This window comes from Megalops cyprinoides, chromosome 19 (genome assembly GCF_013368585.1).
Source record: "Megalops cyprinoides isolate fMegCyp1 chromosome 19, fMegCyp1.pri, whole genome shotgun sequence".
NCBI classification, from domain to species: domain Eukaryota; kingdom Metazoa; phylum Chordata; class Actinopteri; order Elopiformes; family Megalopidae; genus Megalops; species Megalops cyprinoides.
The window spans coordinates 21,789,122-21,810,539 of NC_050601.1; the positions used below are offsets into that span (position 1 = coordinate 21,789,122).

At 41.0% G+C, this 21,418-nt stretch overlaps 1 protein-coding gene across 1 annotated transcript; it reads left to right on the top strand.

Annotated features, from left to right (window-relative positions):
* The first annotated feature begins 262 nt into the window (after positions 1–262).
* Positions 263–21,418, top strand: LOC118794036 (E3 ubiquitin-protein ligase TRIM21). The gene is made up of 10 exons (XM_036552169.1): positions 263–406; positions 14,807–15,430; positions 17,339–17,434; positions 17,724–17,957; positions 18,606–18,768; positions 19,225–19,293; positions 19,508–19,534; positions 19,756–19,782; positions 19,917–20,092; positions 20,439–21,418. Exons 2-10 carry the CDS (start codon positions 14,828–14,830, stop codon positions 20,799–20,801), a joined length of 1,758 nt encoding a protein of 585 aa, XP_036408062.1. The 5' UTR covers positions 263–406; positions 14,807–14,827; the 3' UTR covers positions 20,802–21,418.

A 21,418-nucleotide genomic window follows, 5' to 3' on the forward strand; every position in this document is an offset into this window, starting at 1 on the left:
GATTGATTGATTTGCCTTCTCTCAGGACTATAATAGCATAGTGTAATGTTGGTGTGTAGCAACAGAACTTAGTGCAGTTTTGAGGATCATCTGAGTGTATGGAGGTACTGCTCATGAGCAATGGAATGCAAGTGTCCTATTAGAAGAGGTTAAGGGATGTTCAGTTAGTCTCTGTGTCATCTTGATGAATAGCAAGTAATGTCACAAACTCGCCAGACTCACTCTGCCACTTTTCACACTGTAGCCAGCCTTCACCTGCATACCCACCCACATAGCTTACACACATACCTGTGTGCACCTGTACGCAGACCGTATCAGCACAAACACAGCTGGAAGATTTCAGAATCATAATGCTCTCAGAATAGAAGCAGATTCACAGAGGAAGCCGGAAACAAGACAAAATTTGGTAAGTTAATACAATATTTCTTGGTCTCTAGCGCCAAAATAAATGGTTGTGTGGGAAACAGTGGCCGATTACACTGTGTGTTTGTGCTTCTTACATCCTGGTCCTGGCCTACCCTCTACGCTCCAGCTGAACCCTTCAATACGCAAAAACTCAAAGATGATGGGTTCTTTTTTTGAAGCTTGTGGATTTCTAACTAGTGTGGAGCCTGAGGGATAAACCTCATCCAAGTGAATCACATCTGCCACCTGGGTGCTAATTTATCTTAAATGAGTGTTGATTAGTTGTGATTATCTGGATTTAGTTTGAATGACCTGCAGTTACGTGGTTTCAAAGATGTTGTGTATTAACGTTATGGTCTTTGAATTATGATTACATCATAACATTTTAATAATTTACAGCACTTACATCAGGGTAGCTATGTTAAATCATTTTACCAGAATTGGTTATAATTACAGGAGCTTCAATTTGCTTTTAAAAACCATTCATTTTGGCATTTAATAAAAAGAAGTCATTTAAATTGATACTGCCAGACTGGTAGATGGGTATCATATTTTCACAATGATATATGTAATTGAAAATGCTACTTTTCTTTAAATATTACTTTTCTTTTGTCATGTTGACAGTTTTTGTAACATTTTTGACACATTCCTGTAAAAGTGGTCATAAGTAGAAATTTTCAAAATCTATTTTTCTTAAAGAAAAATCAGCTTCAGAGCTTCCAGACCTTACAATTTTTCTTGATATTTATTGCATTGCTGTTTTCTCACACATGGACCATTAAATATAGATTCAGACACTCTATAAAAGAAAATGTATTTATTTCAATTAGCAAAAAACAGTAAAAATAAAAAATTAAAAAATTAAATACTTTAAAAATAAGAGTGGGGTTTTGCTACATGACTGTAAAGTTATTTACAGTCATGTAGCTGTAAATACAAATAATAAATGTAATCCACACAACAGTTACTTTTTCAGGAGCTTCACTAGGAACACATATATATTCAGTTACTTGTGATACCCAGGAAATATTTGACAACATTTAAATGACAAAAACTGACCACAAAGATATCAGAAGGCCCTGAAGCTATACCAAAGAGCACATGAAGAATTACGTGAGATCATCTGTAAATCAATGTCAATTCATTCTCAAAAGGATCAATCAGAGCGGATTCACTTTTGGCTTCTGTGTAGAACACATACAGCTCCAGTAAGAGGAACAATGTCTGGGCAGGGAGTTGTGAAAAGTGGAGTCCCCCAGGGATTTGTGCTGGGACCTCTATGCTGTCAGCTAAACTTAAAAAAAAATTTAGGAATCCATTAAATAGATTACAGAAGCTATTTTAATTAGAGCTCTGTCAGCAGAACTAGGGGGCATTGGTAAAAACTAGTTAATACTATTTATATATACTTGGTTATTTTTTCACACAGACATATTAATGCATGGCAGATTTTACCTGGACTTGCAATGGAAGCAGAGACAGTTAACTCAGAAGGGGATAAGGTGTCACACAGTGCTAGATATTAGACTGTTGGCAAAATAGCAATGCTAGATAAGCTGAACGACCTGTTCTTGTCATCAGGCTTTATGTACTTTAGTGTCCTGCATACCACACTGTGCCAATTGTACAACAAACAACATTCTTGCACGATGCTTACGTTGTTATTGCACAATGATATCACAAACATGTCTCTACTTCTAAGCGTATCTATCAACAGTACACAAACGTGACATTTACAGAAAATGTGCTATTTTGATGCTTTGAGTTAAAGATACAGCTGAAATTTATTTTCACTAAGAGTGCTGCTTTATGTTTTATCATTGACTGTAGCCTTTTTTATGGCCTCTTTTTCATCCTGTCATTTCCCAAGATAGGTACTGGCTACCTAGTGTCCAAAATGTGATTTATTACAGTGTGACAAATCCGCTCTTAACCATAACATTTATTACATTTATTACGTTTATTACATTAAAGCCTGGTTTTCACTGTGAGTGTCTCCAGATCTATGACATTTAAATCCATAGTTGCATGCAATTGTAATCAGGTCAAGTATTAACATGTCTTGGTAAAGAACACAATAACCTGCAAAAGTATTTTGATTGTGAGTTTACAGAGACTAAAGTGATGTGGCCAAAGACATGAAAGTGGCTGTTGGCAATTGGAGCGTAATAAGATGCTTTTAACACAAATTCCAAGATGGTGGCCACACCATGGAACCTAATGTCATGATTTTTCTTTTCTCAAACAGAACACCCCATGGCCCTACACAATCTATCTGACATTCATGGCTGTAGTTAATTGGGATTGGTTTTTATAACACATGCTCCCTGACTGAAAATTTGGTCAGATGTGGAAAATCCAACACAGCAGACATAAATTAGTAAACATTCAGAATGATATGTGGAACATATCACCAGAGCTCCATAATTCTGGGACTTAATTGTCATTTTTCATTTTTTTTATTTTATTAAAGTTCAAGGTGGCAACTGTGCCATGTGACATAATGATGGTATTTTTGCTATTTTTTGCTCTGACACAATCACAGATGGCCATCTGCAATCTGTAAAAAAATCATGAATGTGGCTCACTTTAAGCTTCACTGCAGGCATTTGAAAAACAATCATGATCATAACAGCTACAACAAAAATGATAGGCCCTTAGTGCCATAATTAAGTCTGAGAGATTAGTGAGCTTGTTAATGCTTCTTCAGTGTGGAGCCGAACTCACTTAAGAGTCAGCGCAGTTTAAAGTAGCAGAGAATCCTGTTTGGCAAAACTGGTTCCTTATTCCAGTTCCACTGAGGGTGTGCCGTACTGATAGTACAGTGTCATAACCATTTCAGAACTGCACAACCAGACAGAGTGGGTTGGGAGAGGACCTCCTGTACAATATGTCCTTTGCTATGAACGAGACATCGGGCACTTCTGAGAGATTGCCGTTTCTTTTTCCAATAACATTCGACATATTTAATACATCTGACCAGACAATATACAGTAATTAGTTTATTGATTTACAATTCACTAGTTTGAGTGTTCCACATAATGTAATGAAATAAGTCATGAAATAATTTACTTGCTTTCTTGTAAATAAGACTGCACATTTTATTTTGATTAGTTTTATATATATTGTTATACTGAGACTGAAACCTTCTCAATAGCAGAAATAGTTCAGAACACGTTTTCCATTAACATTGATGTTAATGTGATGAATGTGATGAATTGCACGTCATGAATATGTTGCAACATTATTGGTATGATTGTGGGCTAGTTTAACTGATTGCATAATAATAATAATAATCATAATAATAATAATATCGAATAACACAATATTAGCATTTAATTACTGAAGTTTACCTAAGTTGAACAATCATGTCATCCATGCTCTGCAGTGGTGCTTTGCTGTTAATGATAAAAAAGCATCTACAGTACTTTTAGGAGTGGTATGACTTGTAGGAGTTTCAACAAAGATTTGATATCTAAAAATATATTACAAAGAAGAGTTTTGCCCATGAATTTAAATATTTAAGGAAACTACATCAATATTTTATGTCACACATAAATTTGTATCTTTTGATAATAATGGCGGTGGATTGAACTGGCACATCAACAACTGTATTCACTGGCAAAGGGAATGAACATGTCTTTTCAATACTCTTTCAGAACATACTTCTGTTTAAACAAGACCATTTGAGGTCAACAGACGTCTTCTTTGGTCCATTTGAAAGGGCTCATATTTACAAGTGACATTAACATTGAAATGGTAAAACCAAATGAGTCAGTCAATTAATCAAGTAATCTATTTCTAATGTAGCAACAGTATTGTATCAGCTGAGTAACAAAAGTTAAGTGAAACACATGCATTTGAAAAATGTTAAACATTACAAAACCATGATAATAAATGACAGCAATGAAAGCCAAAATAATATTGTAGAAATATGGTTAGATGATGTTGGATGATAACATGACTAACAAAACTGCTGAAAAATAATTGATAAAAACCATGTTTAAAAACCATGCCAAAATTTACAAATTACAACATCAAAACATATCATGCATTACAGCAAGATGACAAAGTGGTACAACAATGTGAGCAAAAGGAGTTTTTCAGCAGCACTGCTGAACTGGCCTAACAGGTCCAGATTGAACCAGTATTATGCTGCACAGCTAGTTTTGTGCATGCATCTAATTATACTGGTTATCAAAGATGGATCCGTTTGGTAACCCTCTTTGTAACTGTCTGATCCTTCAACACACCAGGTGCAATAAGCTGTCTGAGGAAGAGGCCTTGGATGTCCCCAGTGAATAAAGTACCCCCCAACACCCCCACCCCCACAGCCACTCCCACCCCACCCCTCAGAAGACCACACCAAAGATAGGTGCCCATCCCATTCAGAGTCATGAAAAAAGAAACCTGTTTGTCCTGGTGATAAAGTGGTCCGGTGCACAGGCACATGAATGCATACATAGAGTTCCGGGGGGGGGGTTTGGTATGTTGGTGGATGGAATAACACTGAAGGGGGGCCAGACTTTTAAAAACTCCAAGACCCAGAAAATCATATATATGACCTTCTTGTAAATGTAAACATGAGAAAGCTACAATGTTTTGTATTCTCAAGCAATAATTAGATACTCAAAAGTACACTGAATAATACTGAAAGGCACACTGAACAATTCTCATTTACTTGAAAATGCTCCTGGCTCTGTTGCTATATTCCATAGTGAGAGTGCTGATGCTCTATATGGACAGGTGGCTACCTGTGGATGGGAGTTCCAGATGTTTATATATAAATCACTTGAAATCACTGCAAATGTAGATTCATTCATTAAATGCAATGGTAATGTTGGGCATTACCACGCACGCACCACAATGTCATGACATGTGGAGCCTCTCTGGAATGGAATTGTGTAATCCTGCTACAGACTGACACTAAACAGATAAACAGACATGGAATGCAGTCAGACCCGAAAGATTTTTGGGGGTGGACCTTTGGCATTCTGGGAAAATAGGACATGGTGGAGCTATAGGTGGAGCATAAGAACCATTTTTTTCAGTGTTTGTTGCGTGCATGGAGATTAATGTTCACTGACACAGTCTTTGTTTCTTGTGCCAGATTTGCAAGCATTCCCAGCCACAAATAGCAATTTATGCTCCACAAAACAGCCACATTGGTTAGAGCTCTTAAATCTTAGATCTCTTTAGGTTGGCAAGTGTCAGGTATCCAGGTCTTGCTAAGAGGAAAAACATGACAGGCATAATAAGAGAAAGTGTTTTTGGGGGTGGTACTGAGGGTGTACAGTGTACAGGGAAAGCATTATCTGTTCTGTCACTGAGGTATCTGTGTCTGTACCTGTTTCATTGAACTTGAAATAGACGTGGTTACCAGGTAGTAATTTACAAAAACTGGAGGTCATTGTATTCTGAACCAAAAATGATGCATATTTCAATGACAGTCTTCATGTAGTTTCTCTGTGTGTTTTATTTAACCTAAACATGAACCTTAGTCACTGTGACACTGTCACACAAAAATCTCTGCATCAAGATGATAGGAATACCTAAAAATGTTCAACCTTCAACAGATGTCACTAATCACTCCATAAATTTAGTTTGGATATTTCAAATATGTTGCCGTCATGCAAAAGCTGATTTCCACAGGAGATGGAAGGGCACATCTAGCACACAGCCTACATCGCGCTGCACGGGTTCTGGTATAGGAGTGAGTTTATTTGAGTGAGGCGATGCTCACAGCTGGGGGCTCACTGCGTGGACACACTGGTGCACTGCTGCAAAATGTTATTCTGTGCACTGCTGCAAAAGGGCGGTTCTAATCGCAGTTGCTTCACAGTGACCTATTTCCAGAGGGAATATAAAAACAAAACAAACAAAAAAAAATCCACAAGTGAGACTGCATGTGAAAAAAACAAAAAAAATTCAGAATAAATCTAGATAACTCTAGTGTGAAAAGATACAAGTTACATAACTGAGTCTGTATGTCCCTGTTATGACATGTGTAGCTGCTGACCTGCCATGAGAATGAGAGGGGCATGGGGACTGTTGTGTCCTCAGGGTCATAAGGGGTTTGCCCATAGAAAGGCTACAGAAGCAGGCCAGGGCAGGTCTGAGGTCAGGTCCCTTCAACATTGGCTGTCATTGGCCAGGTCTGATTCTGAGTGCTGTACACAGCATCTTTCCATGATGAGTGGGTTTGCACTCATTGAGCCACCAGGAGTGCACAGAAAAATGCGAAAGCACTTAAAGGTATGCACTGTGCTAACTACAGCAGGTTAGAACTACGTAAATCATTATTTATGCAATTCACAACACGTACCTTGGTAAAAATGTGGTAATGAAGACACATCAATCTCCAGTAACAATGGGCCATAACATCATGAAATGAATGGCAGACTGTCTGACAACCATATTAATATAGAAATATAGAAAAAAAAAGAACAGAGGGAACACAGCTACACATAAACTGCATGCAACAGACAACCATGTTATCAATAAGTGCGGCTTACGACACATTGAAGGCTGTCATGTTACCCTCAACTGATCCTTTACTGCTTCTGTGGTAATGTAGCATTTCAGTATAGGGGACCGAGAAGGTTACAGCAGAAAAGGTATAAAGCTTGGAATGATTTCCTCTTGAGTAGCAATGATGGAAACTCCAGCTTTCTAAAATTATGATTCCTAAGAACTGTGTGTCAACATCCTGGCGGTTAGCAGTGCCAGCTGTACCAACATGTGTTTATGCTCACTATCCTGGATCAGCTCACAACTCTCAGCTCATTCTTGCCACCACATTGCTTTCCACAGTCATTTGTGTCACTTGTGACAGACTGATGCAGCCTAATTGAGCAAACTTTTGGAAAGCAGAAGATGTGTTACTATAGTTAACCTTTCTAACTGTGGATCCTTTGCTTAAATCCTTAGCACTGTGTCTGCTCTTCCTTGTTAGTAGGGTAAATTACCAAACAAAATCATTGAATTAGTGACAAAAATAATTAAAGATAATGGAGAATATACATTTTATAAAACAAGCAGGTTCAGAGCATCACTTAAAAACTCTGTTATTCACCCTAATTATAGAGCATTTTCATCCACAAAGCTGCCATTTTTTGTTACATATTTACATCAATGCACAGTGACAGCACAATGTGAACAAACACACGCATACCTATATATACACATATTTGTGTGGGGTCACTTCACAGGTGTAACAAAATCTCTCAGCACAATCTTTGTTTCCTTCCTTTTACTAACACAAGACATTCAACAATTGGTTCATTCTTTCTTGCCTCAGATATGCTTCCTTTTCTCCTTCCTTTGAAGGAAGGTTCTCTGAACCGGCATGAGCAAGAAGGTCTGTTTGACTGCAGTGCTGCTGAGTCATATCATGGCTGTATAAAGAAACCCCAGCTGGCTGCCAGCTAAGTGAACAGTGGCATGCGTTAATGGTCAATTAGGCTGGCATTTGTATTTTTTTTAAATACAATATTTCACAGTTGAGGTCAATTCCATTTCAGCTGAATCATGTCAGAGATTGAATTGAAATTCATTGACTGAATATGAATTAATTCCCTAAATTTGTTGAACTAAACAGAATTGACCCCAGTTCTGCAATAGTGGAGCAGGTGATGTTTTGGTTCCACGTCCAACGGATTAGAACAAAATGGCTGCCACAATTAGATTTGCCTTAGGGTATGATATGCAAATTAGGTCTAAAATGACAGCTGCTAGGCTACTTGGAATAGAATTTGGTACATATGTACTTTACTACAGTAGAAGCAAATTTCTAGATTTCAGGATGATACAAAAAGAAACATATTCACCACATGACTTTGCATTTTACCCATTTTGGTGATTAGTATGGGTGTTTCTTACTTACAGTGCTCTATATTTCCACCTAGACTCTTGATGTGATGGCATATAATTTCCACACATTTTCTCTTTGGGGTACTTCTTCAGTCTGCATTCAGTGTTATTATTTGTACATTGTATAAAATGGCCACAGCATACACATGAAAATAACCACAGATGACGTGTATGACGTTCTGAAAGAAGCAATAAATCTGATGAACACACGAAGCTTATGAACTTCCTTGGACGAATTGAATGCTTCGAGTGCAGTGTTGGGTCGTGGAAGGAACGTCAAGAGTGAGAGAAACAAATTAATTAAATAAAATAAGACTTAAACTGCCCACCGCTGCGTGGCGCTCCTTAGCACGTCAATTGTGCGACTGTGTTGATGCTTGCTTATCATACTGGTCAGTTGACTCAGCTGTATAAGTTTGAGCATACGCAAAGGTTTGTGACTGAAGTCATCTGAAAAACTCAGAAAAGGTAAGTCATTTCAGTTCGCTTATAAAACAATGGTGGTTAGCAGTTATGGAGTCTGTTCATTAGTTACTTAAAGTAAGGAAAAAGTGAACGGCTAAGTGTAATTGGCTGCGCGTCTTCATGCATGCTGCCCTAGCTGATTGTCAAAGTGATTGTGTCTGCAAACCCCTTTAGTTTGGGCAATTATGATATGAAACAGTAGTTCATTTTCAGCTCACTGAATTTGCGATAGTAAACACTTTAACCACCATATTCAGTAACTTCTCAAACTGCGCTACAGCGTTGTCCTTAAACAAGATAATAAAAAAAACATATCATTTGTGGTTTATTCGTTGTTTATGAAACAAACGCTACAATATATGGAAAGTTTGTTTTCCCAGTACCTAAATACCATGACCACATTGCCAGTAAACTGTTGATAGGTTTCATCTTATTTTTTTCTTTGTAGTACCAAAACAGTAATCGTGTTAGTGCTAACGTATTTGCTTAACTTATTCACGTGGGTTGTTTGACTGGTTGACAGCAAAAAGTACTGAGGCTTGATCTGTAGAATAATCTGATGGAAGAATCACTTGACTTCGTTTGTGTTTGTATGCTGTAGAGTTAGCGTTTTTTGGCGGTTCAAAGTGGAAACGTGAGACGCAAGTTCAGAAAGCACAGGGAGGTAAAACACACAAATTAGGAGAGATTAAAAATATTGGTAGGGTAAAGTCTCCCAGTATTCAACATGTATGCATGCAAGGGTGTAGGTGTATTTTAAAAATATATAAAAGCAAGCAGAATTGTAAGTAAGAGAACAAGTTATGACAGTAATGGTTTTTTGTGGTTAATAGATGGTATATTGAACATTTTCTGACCTACAAAGATGCAACACCAACCCACTCACACATGAACTAACAGACGCAAATGGAAACCTTTACTGGTTTTACGGGTTTTAACGTGGTTGTGGAGCTTGTCCTGCATGTCTTATGAGGACGCTACCAAGGCTGCAAGGGATGGCTAGCTCATCTTTTACTGCGCATGGTTTAGCAACCTATAGGGCACTGACGAGTTGCTAGGGGGCGCTGATTTAGCAGTCATGGGACGCACTCTGGCAGAACGAAGCCAGGTATGTTCTTGCTGACGTCACTTGATAGCGTTCCCGTGGGTTGGAGGATAGTGAGGACAGCTTTGATGTGTTCAGAACATTTAACCTTATGACTAAATGCTCTAGCACAGGATATTATTTGGATGCTTTCATATCTCGGATTGCGCCACTGTTGTGCTGTACACAAGAGTATATGACGTGACAGTAACAGTCTCACAAAGAACACTTATTGTAGGTATATGTGCAAAATTAACATTATGCAGTTACATAGAAATATGTTTGAACAGTGGTACCGTTGTGTTGTATGAATTCGCTGATAACTGTATCATACACATATAGTACATTTTAAATGAGCAGACATACTGACTCCGTTTAAATACCCAAAACTGTAGTAATAGGTCAAAATATGCATTAATTATTTGCCATGTGTTTTATGGTCTACTTTTCCCACATTTGGCAGTAGATTGTACCTGGCAGTTGGTACTGTGTTTTTGGCACAGTTATGATGAGATGTGCTTGGGTATCTTGAGTTTCAATTCAGATTTACTGTTCAGCCATCTCTCTCCTCCCCTTGGTATCTACTGCCAATAAAAGCGTGCAGGTTTATTTGGCAATCAGGCTTAGTTTTCATTTGATGATGAACCACATGACCCTGATAGCGGTTTGTGTAGTGACAACTAAGGAGGATTAGCGGTAGGCTACTTGACATTAACAATAGTTTGTAGACATAATTTAATTTTTAAATCAAAAATTGAATTTGTGTAGCTTCATCCTTTAGTACAAGAATTGCCAAGACATAGCAGTCACTAAAGATATGAAAGAACTGAGGTTGTCTTTTTCTTTTTTTTTTTTACATTGTCAGAATGCTCTTTTAAATAGTCGTTGTACCATCTGAAAAGCAGGAGCAACATGAAGCATTGGTTCTCTGTTTAATTTTTTTCCTGACTTAAATGAATATGCTTATTTTACAAGGTCATTGTGATCATCTGAAAAATTCATGTCTGTCAAAACCAAATGACCAAAAAGATCTGGCACTTATTGTAACAATTTTATTGTATTGTTGTGTAACAGTCTTATTGTATCTGATAAACTGCCAGCACTGTGATTTTGCAAAGCCAGCAGGGGTCTAGCTTTGGTGTAGTACGCCCTCTCACATTATGTAAGCAGCACTCAACTCCATCAGCTTTTATTGGCTGAGAGCCTTTGCTCAAAGCTGCTCAGAGCCACTCAGAGTGACAGTTTACATTGTGCTGGGTTGCCCATATTCTTGATTTTCATTATTTTTTAAATTAGTTTTGCACATTATTCAATTAGAAAAAAATGCAGACCTTTTGCCAAGGCAGTTGGGTTTCTTGCCCAGGCAGGTCACCTTGGGAAAACCAGTCTGAGGGAAATGCGGAAATTACCCATAATGCCCATAGTTGTTTGGTGTGCACCAGCCAGCCAGTCCAGCTGGGATTTCAGAGCAGGAATCTACTGTTGGTATCGATGACTCTAAAAATTGAAGTGGGGCCTGGGAAATTTATGAACTGACTCAATGTTTATGATGTTGCAACATCAAAACAGTGTTGTTATTAAGTAGCTTTGACAGACTCAAGCAGCCTTTGACATTTACACACAATTTTATCCGTGCAATTAGTGTTGACAGAGCTAAAAGTGAACATGTTGCACTGTGAACAGTTTAGAGTAGACCTGGAAGCCATTTTGTTGATATTTATAACCCGTTCCCATGAACCATGATGATTTTAAAGTGCCTCTGGTGGTCAAGTCTAGAATGTATCTGCAGGATGAAGTTATGCACACTTTGAAATGCTTTGTGTTCAGTCCAATATTATAATTTAGAGTTCAGCCCAAAACATGTACGAGCCCCTTCCATGTCCTGAATCTGACACTGACTTAAACTGTATCCAACGGACCCAATTTTTATTGATGTTTTGGACCTCTTTAGGTGGCTGAACTATTTAATGTGTTGAAAGGATAGTAGTTAGGGTTAAGAGGTGGTTCCATAGTCCCATCTGTACTAGACTCGTTTTGCTGATGAATGCTTGTGCTCACCCACCTCTGTGAGTGAAGGGTCATGTGAATGTGCCTTGAATATACCTGTCAGGAATGTTTCCTGACAATACCCCAGAGAATTGTGGGTAAATTCTTATTTTTCCTGCTCTTTTCATCCACTGTCATTCAGTGCATCTCAAGAAACACCCTGGGGTTCTTGTTTACTTTTGCATATTCGTAGAAGATCACTGCATGCCATGCATTTTGATGCTAATTGCTTGGAAAATGGCTCCACATTTTCATCAAACAGAAAATGTTAAAAGAGGCTTGTCAAAAAAATGTAACCACATTTTGAAAATTTAAAGTAAAAAACAAAATCTCTCTGTGGTTATGTTGTCATATGCCTATAATAACAGAATTTAGCAATATCATAGTGATTAGAAGGCAATCACATTATTAAGTAGTGGCGATGATGGGGATCATTTAACTTGCTATTTAAAATGTAAGACTAAATCACTGGATTATCAGGTGATCAAAGTAGTGTTTAAAAACGTTGCCATAGTCTACTAAATGCCAATATGGAGAGAAATGCAATTAAGTGTTGGGATTCAGATATCAGGTAAAATAACACAAAAGCCTCTGGAAAACTATTCCAGTGTGTTTCAACCCTGGACTTAGAGGGCTACAGTGAGCGTACTTCCTCATTTCTGCCAGGTAATTTACCAGGTATTAAGTGAAAATCCTGTAGCCTCTGGAGCAGGAATTGGAAAGACCTAATTAAATGAAATGTGTCCAATTTCATCAGAGGCTGTGAAGTCAGGTTTTTCAAAAGGCTAGCTCAATGGACACCATAGTCATTGACAAATTAAGATTCTGGTATCTCAACTTTCTGTTGAGATTTTTGTACACCAAGAGCGTTTAGAGCAAATATTATGGCATCAAACTCCCAGTGTTTATAATTTTTTTTCTCTTCCCTTAGTTGGCCACAGGCAGTCTAAGATTTTTGATCATCTTTGCTAGAATTAAACATGAGTGATGATATTTTAGTCTTTGCCCAGCATTTTATTGCAGTATAGTTTTGCATACAGAATCTAGACTAATTTTGCCAAGCAAACTGTGATTTTATTGAAATGAAAAAGCTTCTCTCCTGGGCTTAAGAATGAAGGGTTAGTCACCTCAGAACACAATGTGTGGTGAGGCCAAGGGTTATCAAATATGAGATCTTAATACCTTCCCGTAATTGTCCCTGCTTTGTTCAAGAATTCTGTTAAGTGTCTCCCTAATTGTGTTTGGAGTAATGATTTCCTGATTTTGAAATCTGAGATGGATCCTGGAGTCAAAATTGGCATGCATTGGTGTGCGTTAGCATGTCAGAGACTGCTGTTTGCGGTTCCTCTTCATCTCATAACAGTATGATGAGGTGTGTGACACTTTGGTTTGGTTTACAGCTAGCTTTGTAAGTGTGTTTAGAGCTGGGACCTTCCAAGATGTTCTGAAAGTTCTTTCTTTATTTTTAACTAATAACATTATTTAACATTCTAAGTGGTACGTGTAAGTGCCATTTGTGTATTATTGTGGATATCGATGACATGAAGTATATAGATGATTCTTTTTTAGGGGTAAGAATACACATTGCTAGTGTGATTAATAAGTCCTGTTAATGGGACTGTTAATGGCGTAATGTATCTTGTCATCCTACTTAAATATACAAAAGCACTCTTATAAGTGTTAAAACTGTTGAAGTAACTGAGTTTTAATGGGTTTTAGCTGTACAGCATGCATGGACAAAGCTGCACATGTGTGATTTGAATTCTCCTCCGCACAAATGCAGCTCAACTGGAGAGACGTGAAGTGGAGGCGGGGTGCGCAATGACATAAGAACATAGCCTTATAACATACAGGACTGGAGGGTGAGGGCATTTTATGAGAAGTAGAACATATGTTAATCATCTGGCATGTAAACTTGCTTACCAGTTGCACACAGTCATGGGAAGTTAGATGCACAGGCTTAGGGCTGTCCTCACTGCACTTCTCTCAGGCTAGGCAGAAGAACAAGTAAAATGGACACACAAACTAGGACTCACAATGACAATTTATAATAGTGGAACATACCAGTAAATATACTGAGAGGTGATTAAAAATGCAACAAATTATTTTAGTTCCCAAAATTTCCCTTGAAAGTGTGTTCACAAGCTATCAATAGAAATAATATTGTTCACTTCCTAATGCTCAATTACATTTATATAATTGAAATATTTAATTTAATGAACCAGTTACCTCAGGGCTCCTGATTGGCTGAGCTGGTTAAGGCTCTAGTTCCCCTCAGGCTACAGTCCTGCAGCTCAGGTGTGGGTTTAACTGCAATGATCAGGTGTCCATAACGATGGTACACTGGCTTCAGTTTAGGGTGGGATACATCAGCCAGCAGCCACTAGTCCCGCTGCTGTGTCGCCCTCTAGTTGCTCACAAGGAGCCAGTCAGTTGTTCAGATGATGTCTGTGGAGATGCAGATATTCTCCAAACGGTGTTCACTCCACTTTGCTGCACCGTGGACCTTGTAGTATGTAAAATAGCCATTGGCATCTCAAGTGTATTGGAGGATTGCATTTGTCTCACTTCAGTGCTCCTGCATGAGTAAAAGGTATTTCAGAGAGGCAAGCCTAGTACAGTACAATTGGCAATTCCAAAACCTTGGTGAAATGGGCAAGCACAGAAAGAGAATACTAAAAGCAGTTACCTCACTTATTGAAGTACTTTAATGGGACAAATGTGTCATTTCACCTGCCACTAAAAAATCTCAAGTTTAGCTGCTGTATTCCAAATGCTTTCTGAGAAATGCCTCTGTCGGCTTTAGCTCAAACTTTGGCACTCACTGTGACAGCAGACGCAGTCATTAGTCAGCACAGGAAGAAAAGGGGGAAAAAAAAGACTCAAAAGAGACAACTTGTACAAAAATGTCATGATGCTCTTTTCCTGTTGTAGATCTTCGAGACGCCGCTCAAAATGGCAGAGTCTGCCAACCTGCTGATGTTCTCCGAGCAGGAGCTGACCTGCTCCATCTGCCTGGACCTGTTCAGCGACCCCGTGTCCACGCCGTGCGGACACAACTTCTGCCAACGCTGCATCGGGAGCTACTGGGCCACCAGCGCTGCCTGCAGCTGCCCGCTGTGCAAGCGGCAATTCAACGAGCGGCCGGAGCTGAGCGTGAACAAGGTCTTCGCCATGATCGCCGACAAGTATAAAGAGTCCCGCTACGGGGCCGTGGCCCCGGACCCCGAGAAGGCGGGCGACGGGGTGGCGGCGGCGGCCGGGATCGCCTGCGATGTCTGCACGGGGCGGAAGCAGCCGGCGGTGAAGTCCTGCCTCACCTGCACGGCGTCCTACTGCGAGGCGCACGTCCAGCCCCACCTGGAGACGCCGTGCTACTCGCACCACCAGCTCATGGAGCCCCACGAGGCGCTGCGCGGCCGCACCTGCAGCACCCACAACCGCCTGCTGGAGGTGTACTGCCGCACCGACGAGCGGTGCATCTGCGCCATCTGCGTGCTGGAGGAGCACCGCACCCACAGGACGGTGTCCGTGCAGACGGAGAGGGCCAACAAGCAGGTAAGCGTGAGCGTGAGGGGGTTGGGGTGTCATCCCCGCAGTGCAGAGTGTCGCCCCGAGGCTTTGTGGTGGCATTAATACCTGGTAATATCCGTCGTTATCACCAGTGTGTCTTCACACACAGTGCAAGTCAGTCAGCTCCAAGAATTCTTCAGCTGTCTGTGTTCCTTAAATACTGTGTCCATTCCAGAGCAGCTGCTCACAGATATAAGGCATGTTAGGTAGGCTTATTTCATTCTTTGACTGTCTTTGACAGTCTTTGTGTTTTTTTCCACTCCAAGCTTGGCCTCCCTGTAGAGGTGGCTGATGGGTATGGGGGCAACTTTTTTGTTGTCTGCATAAAAAAGGAATTGTGCTCTCCCCTATGATAATAGTAAAGAAATAGTGATTACATAACTTTTCCGCCATGACCCCATTTTTGCACAAATGTGAAAAGATGCAAGACAACTGCCACTGCAGAGGCATTATAATCAAGATTTGCATACAGGCTTACTCTTCTGTAAAAACATGTAAGTAAAATATTTTGATAATGTAGAATCTTTATGTACTTATGAGCTCTAATGAGGAACATGGTTTTGCTGTATGTGTGTGTGTGTGTGTGTGTGTGTGTGTGTGTGTGTGTATGTATGTGTGTATATGTGTGTGTGTGTTCATGAGAGTCTGCCAAAGTCTGTCGTCATGTTTGAAAAGGCACATCTCATTTTTCAAGTGACATCCAACACTGAGTGATAACGAGGTTTGATACAGACCAAGGCCAGCTGTACACCAGTATGTACTTCCAAAGGGAGCAGCCGCTGTCCGCGTGCTCATAGTGATGTGGGATAATCTCAGACATGGCAACTCCAAGGAATGAGGGGACAGTAGTGGGAGGTGTTAAATTCCATAGTTTGCTGCTTTAATTAGTGGTTTTATCCAAACAGATGGAGGAATCATGTGAGCATTTGCATTCCAGAGAGAGATGTCTACAAGACTGTGTACTGACAGCTGTTGCTCTATTTCACTGATGGATGAAACTATGGATCTGAAGCTGTATTCTGTTCTCACACAAAACATACAGGCTATTTTCTCTGCATGCTCAATCCAGTCAGCACTCTTAAATTTTCCCTTTTTTTTTGTCCTCTCATACTTCAACTGGTCTGCTCGCTCAGATTTTCTGCACACATGCCTAGCAACCAAGATAGCAACCTGCTTTCTAAAAGGCGCTGCTGTGCTGTCATTGGCTGGCTCGTTTTACCAATCAGTTAGATTGTATCTGATGAAAAGGGAAAGTATTTGGTGGAGAAACAGCAATTGGTAAGAAAATGCTAACCAAAGTTCATCTTGTTCTTTTCAATGCACACCCTGTGACATTTCCAAGTTTTTCTCCAGCTGGTTTGGCTTCATGCTATCGCTGTACACCAAGGAAAATTTGGCATTTTGGCTTTTCCTCTGATTAAAACACCTGTGAAGCCATAATCAAGAAAAAAGTCATCACATGTAAGGACCTGTTTCCTACATGTTTCTCAGTCTTTCTATTTTTAAGGCTTACTGCTGGATGTAGAAGAAAATGACAAGGTTCAACTTTCACTTAGCTTACAAACAGTATCTCCAGTTGCTGGCAAGATAACCAGCATCAAATATCTCAGTTTTGCACAGGTGTAATGTCTATAGTTTATGGGCATAAGAAAAGTAAGAAATTGCCTTACATAGTTGTTGTTGTTGGATATTGCCAGTGGACATTCAACATTTATTGGAGGCCCTTAGTTACTTCATCTTGTAATTTAGAGCAGTTTGTGACCCCACATGGGGTCAAGACCCACAGTTTAGAAAACTCTGTCTTAGAACATCATTTCATCAAGTCTCCCTAATGTCACCATAGTCTCACACTGTATTAATCAGTATGTGTGTGTGTGTCTGTGTGTTTCAAAGAAACTCCTTGGAAAGACTGAGCTGGAGATTCAAAGCAGGATCAAGGAGAAGACGGTCAGACTGACTGAACTCAAAAGCAAAGTGGACTCTCTCAGGGTGGGTATACCCATGACAGAACTATGCAGGCATGCCATCTCTGGGCATCTCTGGACACACCACTTGTTGCTCTTATGTTCCTGTTTTCATAATGCGATTATAATATGTTTACATTGTTTCTAACAACTTCGACAAAAAAACACAACTTTTGATAGTACCAAGGATATCTTTTGGCATCTTGCCTATGTTGCACCCAAGAAAACTTGGCCGTGGTGAGCCAGCACCTGTGCTGATTCCGAGGGCCTCATTTACAGTCACTCTCCCTCCTTGCTCTGCTGTCCGTGCTCAGAACTTTGCCCAGGGTGAGGTGTCAGAGGTGGAGCAGATCCTGGTGGATATGAGCCAGGCGGTGGAGAGGATCCGTGGGGAGCTGGTGGGTGGAATACAGGAGAAACAGGCCACCATGGAGGCCAGGGGGCACGGGCTGATCTCCCGGCTGGAGGGGGAGCTCGGGCAGCTGCAAACCCAGCGAGCCAATCTTGAGATGCAGGCGTCCTCTGAGGACCACATCGGCTTCCTAAAGGTACTGAGCTGTCCCTCACAGACCATTGTCACTGAGTTAAAAATGACTGATTGCGGTTTGAACTGGTTGAGTCACTCACTAGTGGCGGTGGGGGAAGATGAGTAAATGTAACAGCTTAGTGACCCACTTAATAATGGTACTGGGTTAAAATGAGTATATGTGTTTAGAACTGAGTGAGTCAGTCAGTCCAGTGGGACTAGGTGAAAATGAGTATATGTGATTTTAACTGACAAAAATGAGTATATGTGATTTTAACTGACAAAGTCACTCACCAATGTGATAATTGAATGACTCACTCAGCAGTATTAGGTAAAAGTGAGTGTATGTTATTAGGACTGCATGAGTCACTCACCCCAATGGCACTGTGTGAAAGTGAGTAAATGATTATAACTGAGTCATTCACCCCGGTGGCACTGGATTCTAACTGACTGAGTCACTTACCAATGGCACTGGATAAAAATGTTTGGAATTCCTTATAATTAAGTGTTACCGGGGATGCGACTTGTCAAAGCTTGTATCACTGGAGAAGAGCATGTCAGAGCCCCGTAAGGCCAGATCTCTTTATGTTGCGTATGAAAACATTGCCTGGAATGCCGTGGTCCCGGAATGATGGGTGCCTGTGAGTTTCCTTCCCTGTGCCCACTTAAGAGTTTCGAGGCGGCAAACAACCTCCTGCCCATGGACCCAGAGGAACCGGAGCCGGACGGCCTGGAGCTGCACTTGCCCCTGGGAGAGGTGAAGAGGGCCCTGGCGGAGCTGAGGGATCGGCTAGAGGAGATCCACATGGGGGAGATCCGCTCTCAGCGCTCCGGTAAGTCTCACCACTAGCAAATTCGCAAACAATCAAAACTGCCTTCTGCATTTGCTTTTGCTCTCCGGATGTAAAAACAACATATTGATACTGTCCTTTTAACAAGCACCGTTTCCAGTGAACCTTAAAACAAGCACAGCTTCTGACATGACACTCAACCCTGGTTCTGGAGGGCCACAGTGCCTGTACTTTTTGTGTTCATTCCAGCCAAATGTCTGAGCACCTGATTCTACATTGTATTGATTCAAAAAGTTGAGCTCCAGGCGAGTCAGAGTTCAGAGAATTCAAAGAGGGTTAAACAGCTTGGCCTCATGAGAAGTGGTATTCACAGTGTGGTGTGACTGAGTGCTTTAGTTCTTGACCTCATAAGAATGTGTTAATGATGTGGTGTACCTGTGCTTCAGTGTGTGACCTCACAAGCGTAAGTGCTAACCATGTGGTGTACCTCTACGTTAGTGTCCTTGCCCGAGAGTGAGAGCATGATGAGTCTTCAGGGAATGAGGAGGAGGGAGTGGTCACTGAGAGGTGAGCAGCCAGCAGAGCTCATATGGACAAAATGCCTCCATTGACGTGAGCTAAATCATCATACAGTATAATCCTAACAGATGCTAAACCACAAAATGTTGTGATCGAAACGCTAAACCATTAGATCGTATGGTCCTTAACATTTTGCAGAAGCATTCATTTCTCCTGTTCAGTGAGAAATCATTCTTGTGCTTTTCTGTTCATTTTATTACAGATCTCAGAAGGATACGCTCAGGATCAGGTATGTGAGTGCATTAGGCCTGAACCCCTGAGAGTAAAAAATACAGGGGCCTAAGATTTCTGATGGATGGTCTGTTTACATTTGAGGTATTTCCAGTCAGAACAGAAAATGAAAGACATAGTCTTCAGCACCGCAGGAGAAGGATCATGTGTACTGTGTTGGCTGGGGATGAGGCTCAGTGAAATTGGAGCTGTGTGTTGAAATGACAACTTGTCTTTCAGGAATCAAGAAGCTTCGTGCCTATGCAGGTGAGTTTCTCACAAGTCACACTCTTCAATCTCCAATTTCTCCTCTTCCAAGATATTGCTTGTCCTTGCTGCTACTGCCGTTGCTGTTTATAACCCAGGAACCCACCCCTAAGATGCAGTCTCATTGTTTCCAGATGACATCAATTTGAACCCAGTGACTGCGTACCCCTTTCTGATCCTGTCTGATGACCGGAAGCAGGTAAAGAGAGGGGAGAAGCTGCAGTTCTACAGGAACAGCGCTCAGCGCTATGATGTCTGGTCCTGTGTGCTCGCCAAAGAAGGCTTCAGCTCCGGGAGACACTATTGGGAGGTAAGGGAGCAGGGGAGAGGGGGAACTGTTTTGGATGTAAGCACTATTTGTTGTGATTCACCTCTCCTCCACAGGGCAGTGAAACAGATTCCTTTGCAGTAATCCTGTAATCCATTCATGTAAGGAGCAGGGCTGGTAACCTAAAGGTTGCTGGTTCGATTCCCCACTGGGGTGCTGCTGCTGTTCGTTTGGGCTAGATACTTAACCCAAAAATGCCTCAGTAAGGATCCAACTGTATAAGTGGATAACATGTAAAACTGTAACCTATGTTAGCATCTGCTAAATGACAATAACACAATGTAGTGTAATGACATGTATTTCTGGTAATCCATAATCTCATCCTCAGCTGCAGGTGGGGGAAAATAAGGACTGGAAGGTAGGTGTTGTCCGGGAGTCTGCCCAGCGGAAAGGCCTGTTTGACATGAGCCCCGCCAACGGCTACTTTGGATTGTGGTGGGGGGGGTCCCAGCTGCGCGCCCTGACGGCGCCGCCCCTCGTCAAGATCAAGATCTCGAGCCGCCTGCGAAGGGTAGGGGTGTTCCTGGACTGCGAGGAGGGCCTGGTGGCCTTCTACAACGCCAAGACGGGCTCAGAGGTGTACTCATTCAGCATGGACGAATTCGCAGAGAAGATGATGCCCTTCCTGGGGACCGGAGACAAGGAGGTCCCATTGGTGCTCCTTTCAGCCCAGTACAGCATCCCGGAGTGAGAGGGAGATGACTGAAGGTGTGAGGGTCAGGGAGGGTGAGAGAACGAGCGTGTTCATTTCAGGCCAGTACTGGGAGGGGAGTATCGAGAGGCTGAAATTAGAAGGGCACTGCATCCAATGTGTCTACTGTCAGCACCTTTTCTCACTCCATCACGAGTAGGCTTTTTTTTTTTTTTTAGACTCACCGTTACATATACACTACATATACACCACCTTCACCTAATTTTGTAATGGATGCATGTTCTAATGTCTGCACCTGCCTAACGTCTGTGGTATTTTCCACCACGAAGCAGGGAGACAGAAAGGGGGGGGGGTACAAATGTTACCGTTGAATACACAGACGCCTGTCACCTGTATATGTCACTCCACACAAGAATGTCTGCTGAGCAAAAAATGTCATGCAAGTCTCGACAATGTAAACGTTCCAATTTCACCTGTCACGTTTTTTTTAACTTTTAAATATCAATGTGGTTTAATTTTTGTACTCAATTTGTCATCTGTAATTCCAGTTAATTCCAGGTTTAATCAGCCAAGGCTAAGCGGAATCTCAGTGTGCTCAGGAAATACGATTAAGGTCTGACAGATGTGTACTGCAGCGTATCAGATACGTTTTTGGG

Excerpts from the sequence above, each read along its gene's own strand:
- LOC118794036 (XM_036552169.1), top strand. The coding sequence starts at position 14,828 with ATGGCAGAGTCTGCCAACCTGCTGATGTTCTCCGAGCAGGAGCTGACC. Across the intron at positions 17,435-17,723 it reads GCAAAGTGGACTCTCTCAGG|AACTTTGCCCAGGGTGAGGT; the intron begins GTGGGTATACCC and ends GTCCGTGCTCAG. Across the intron at positions 18,769-19,224 it reads GATCCGCTCTCAGCGCTCCG|TGTCCTTGCCCGAGAGTGAG; the intron begins GTAAGTCTCACC and ends CCTCTACGTTAG.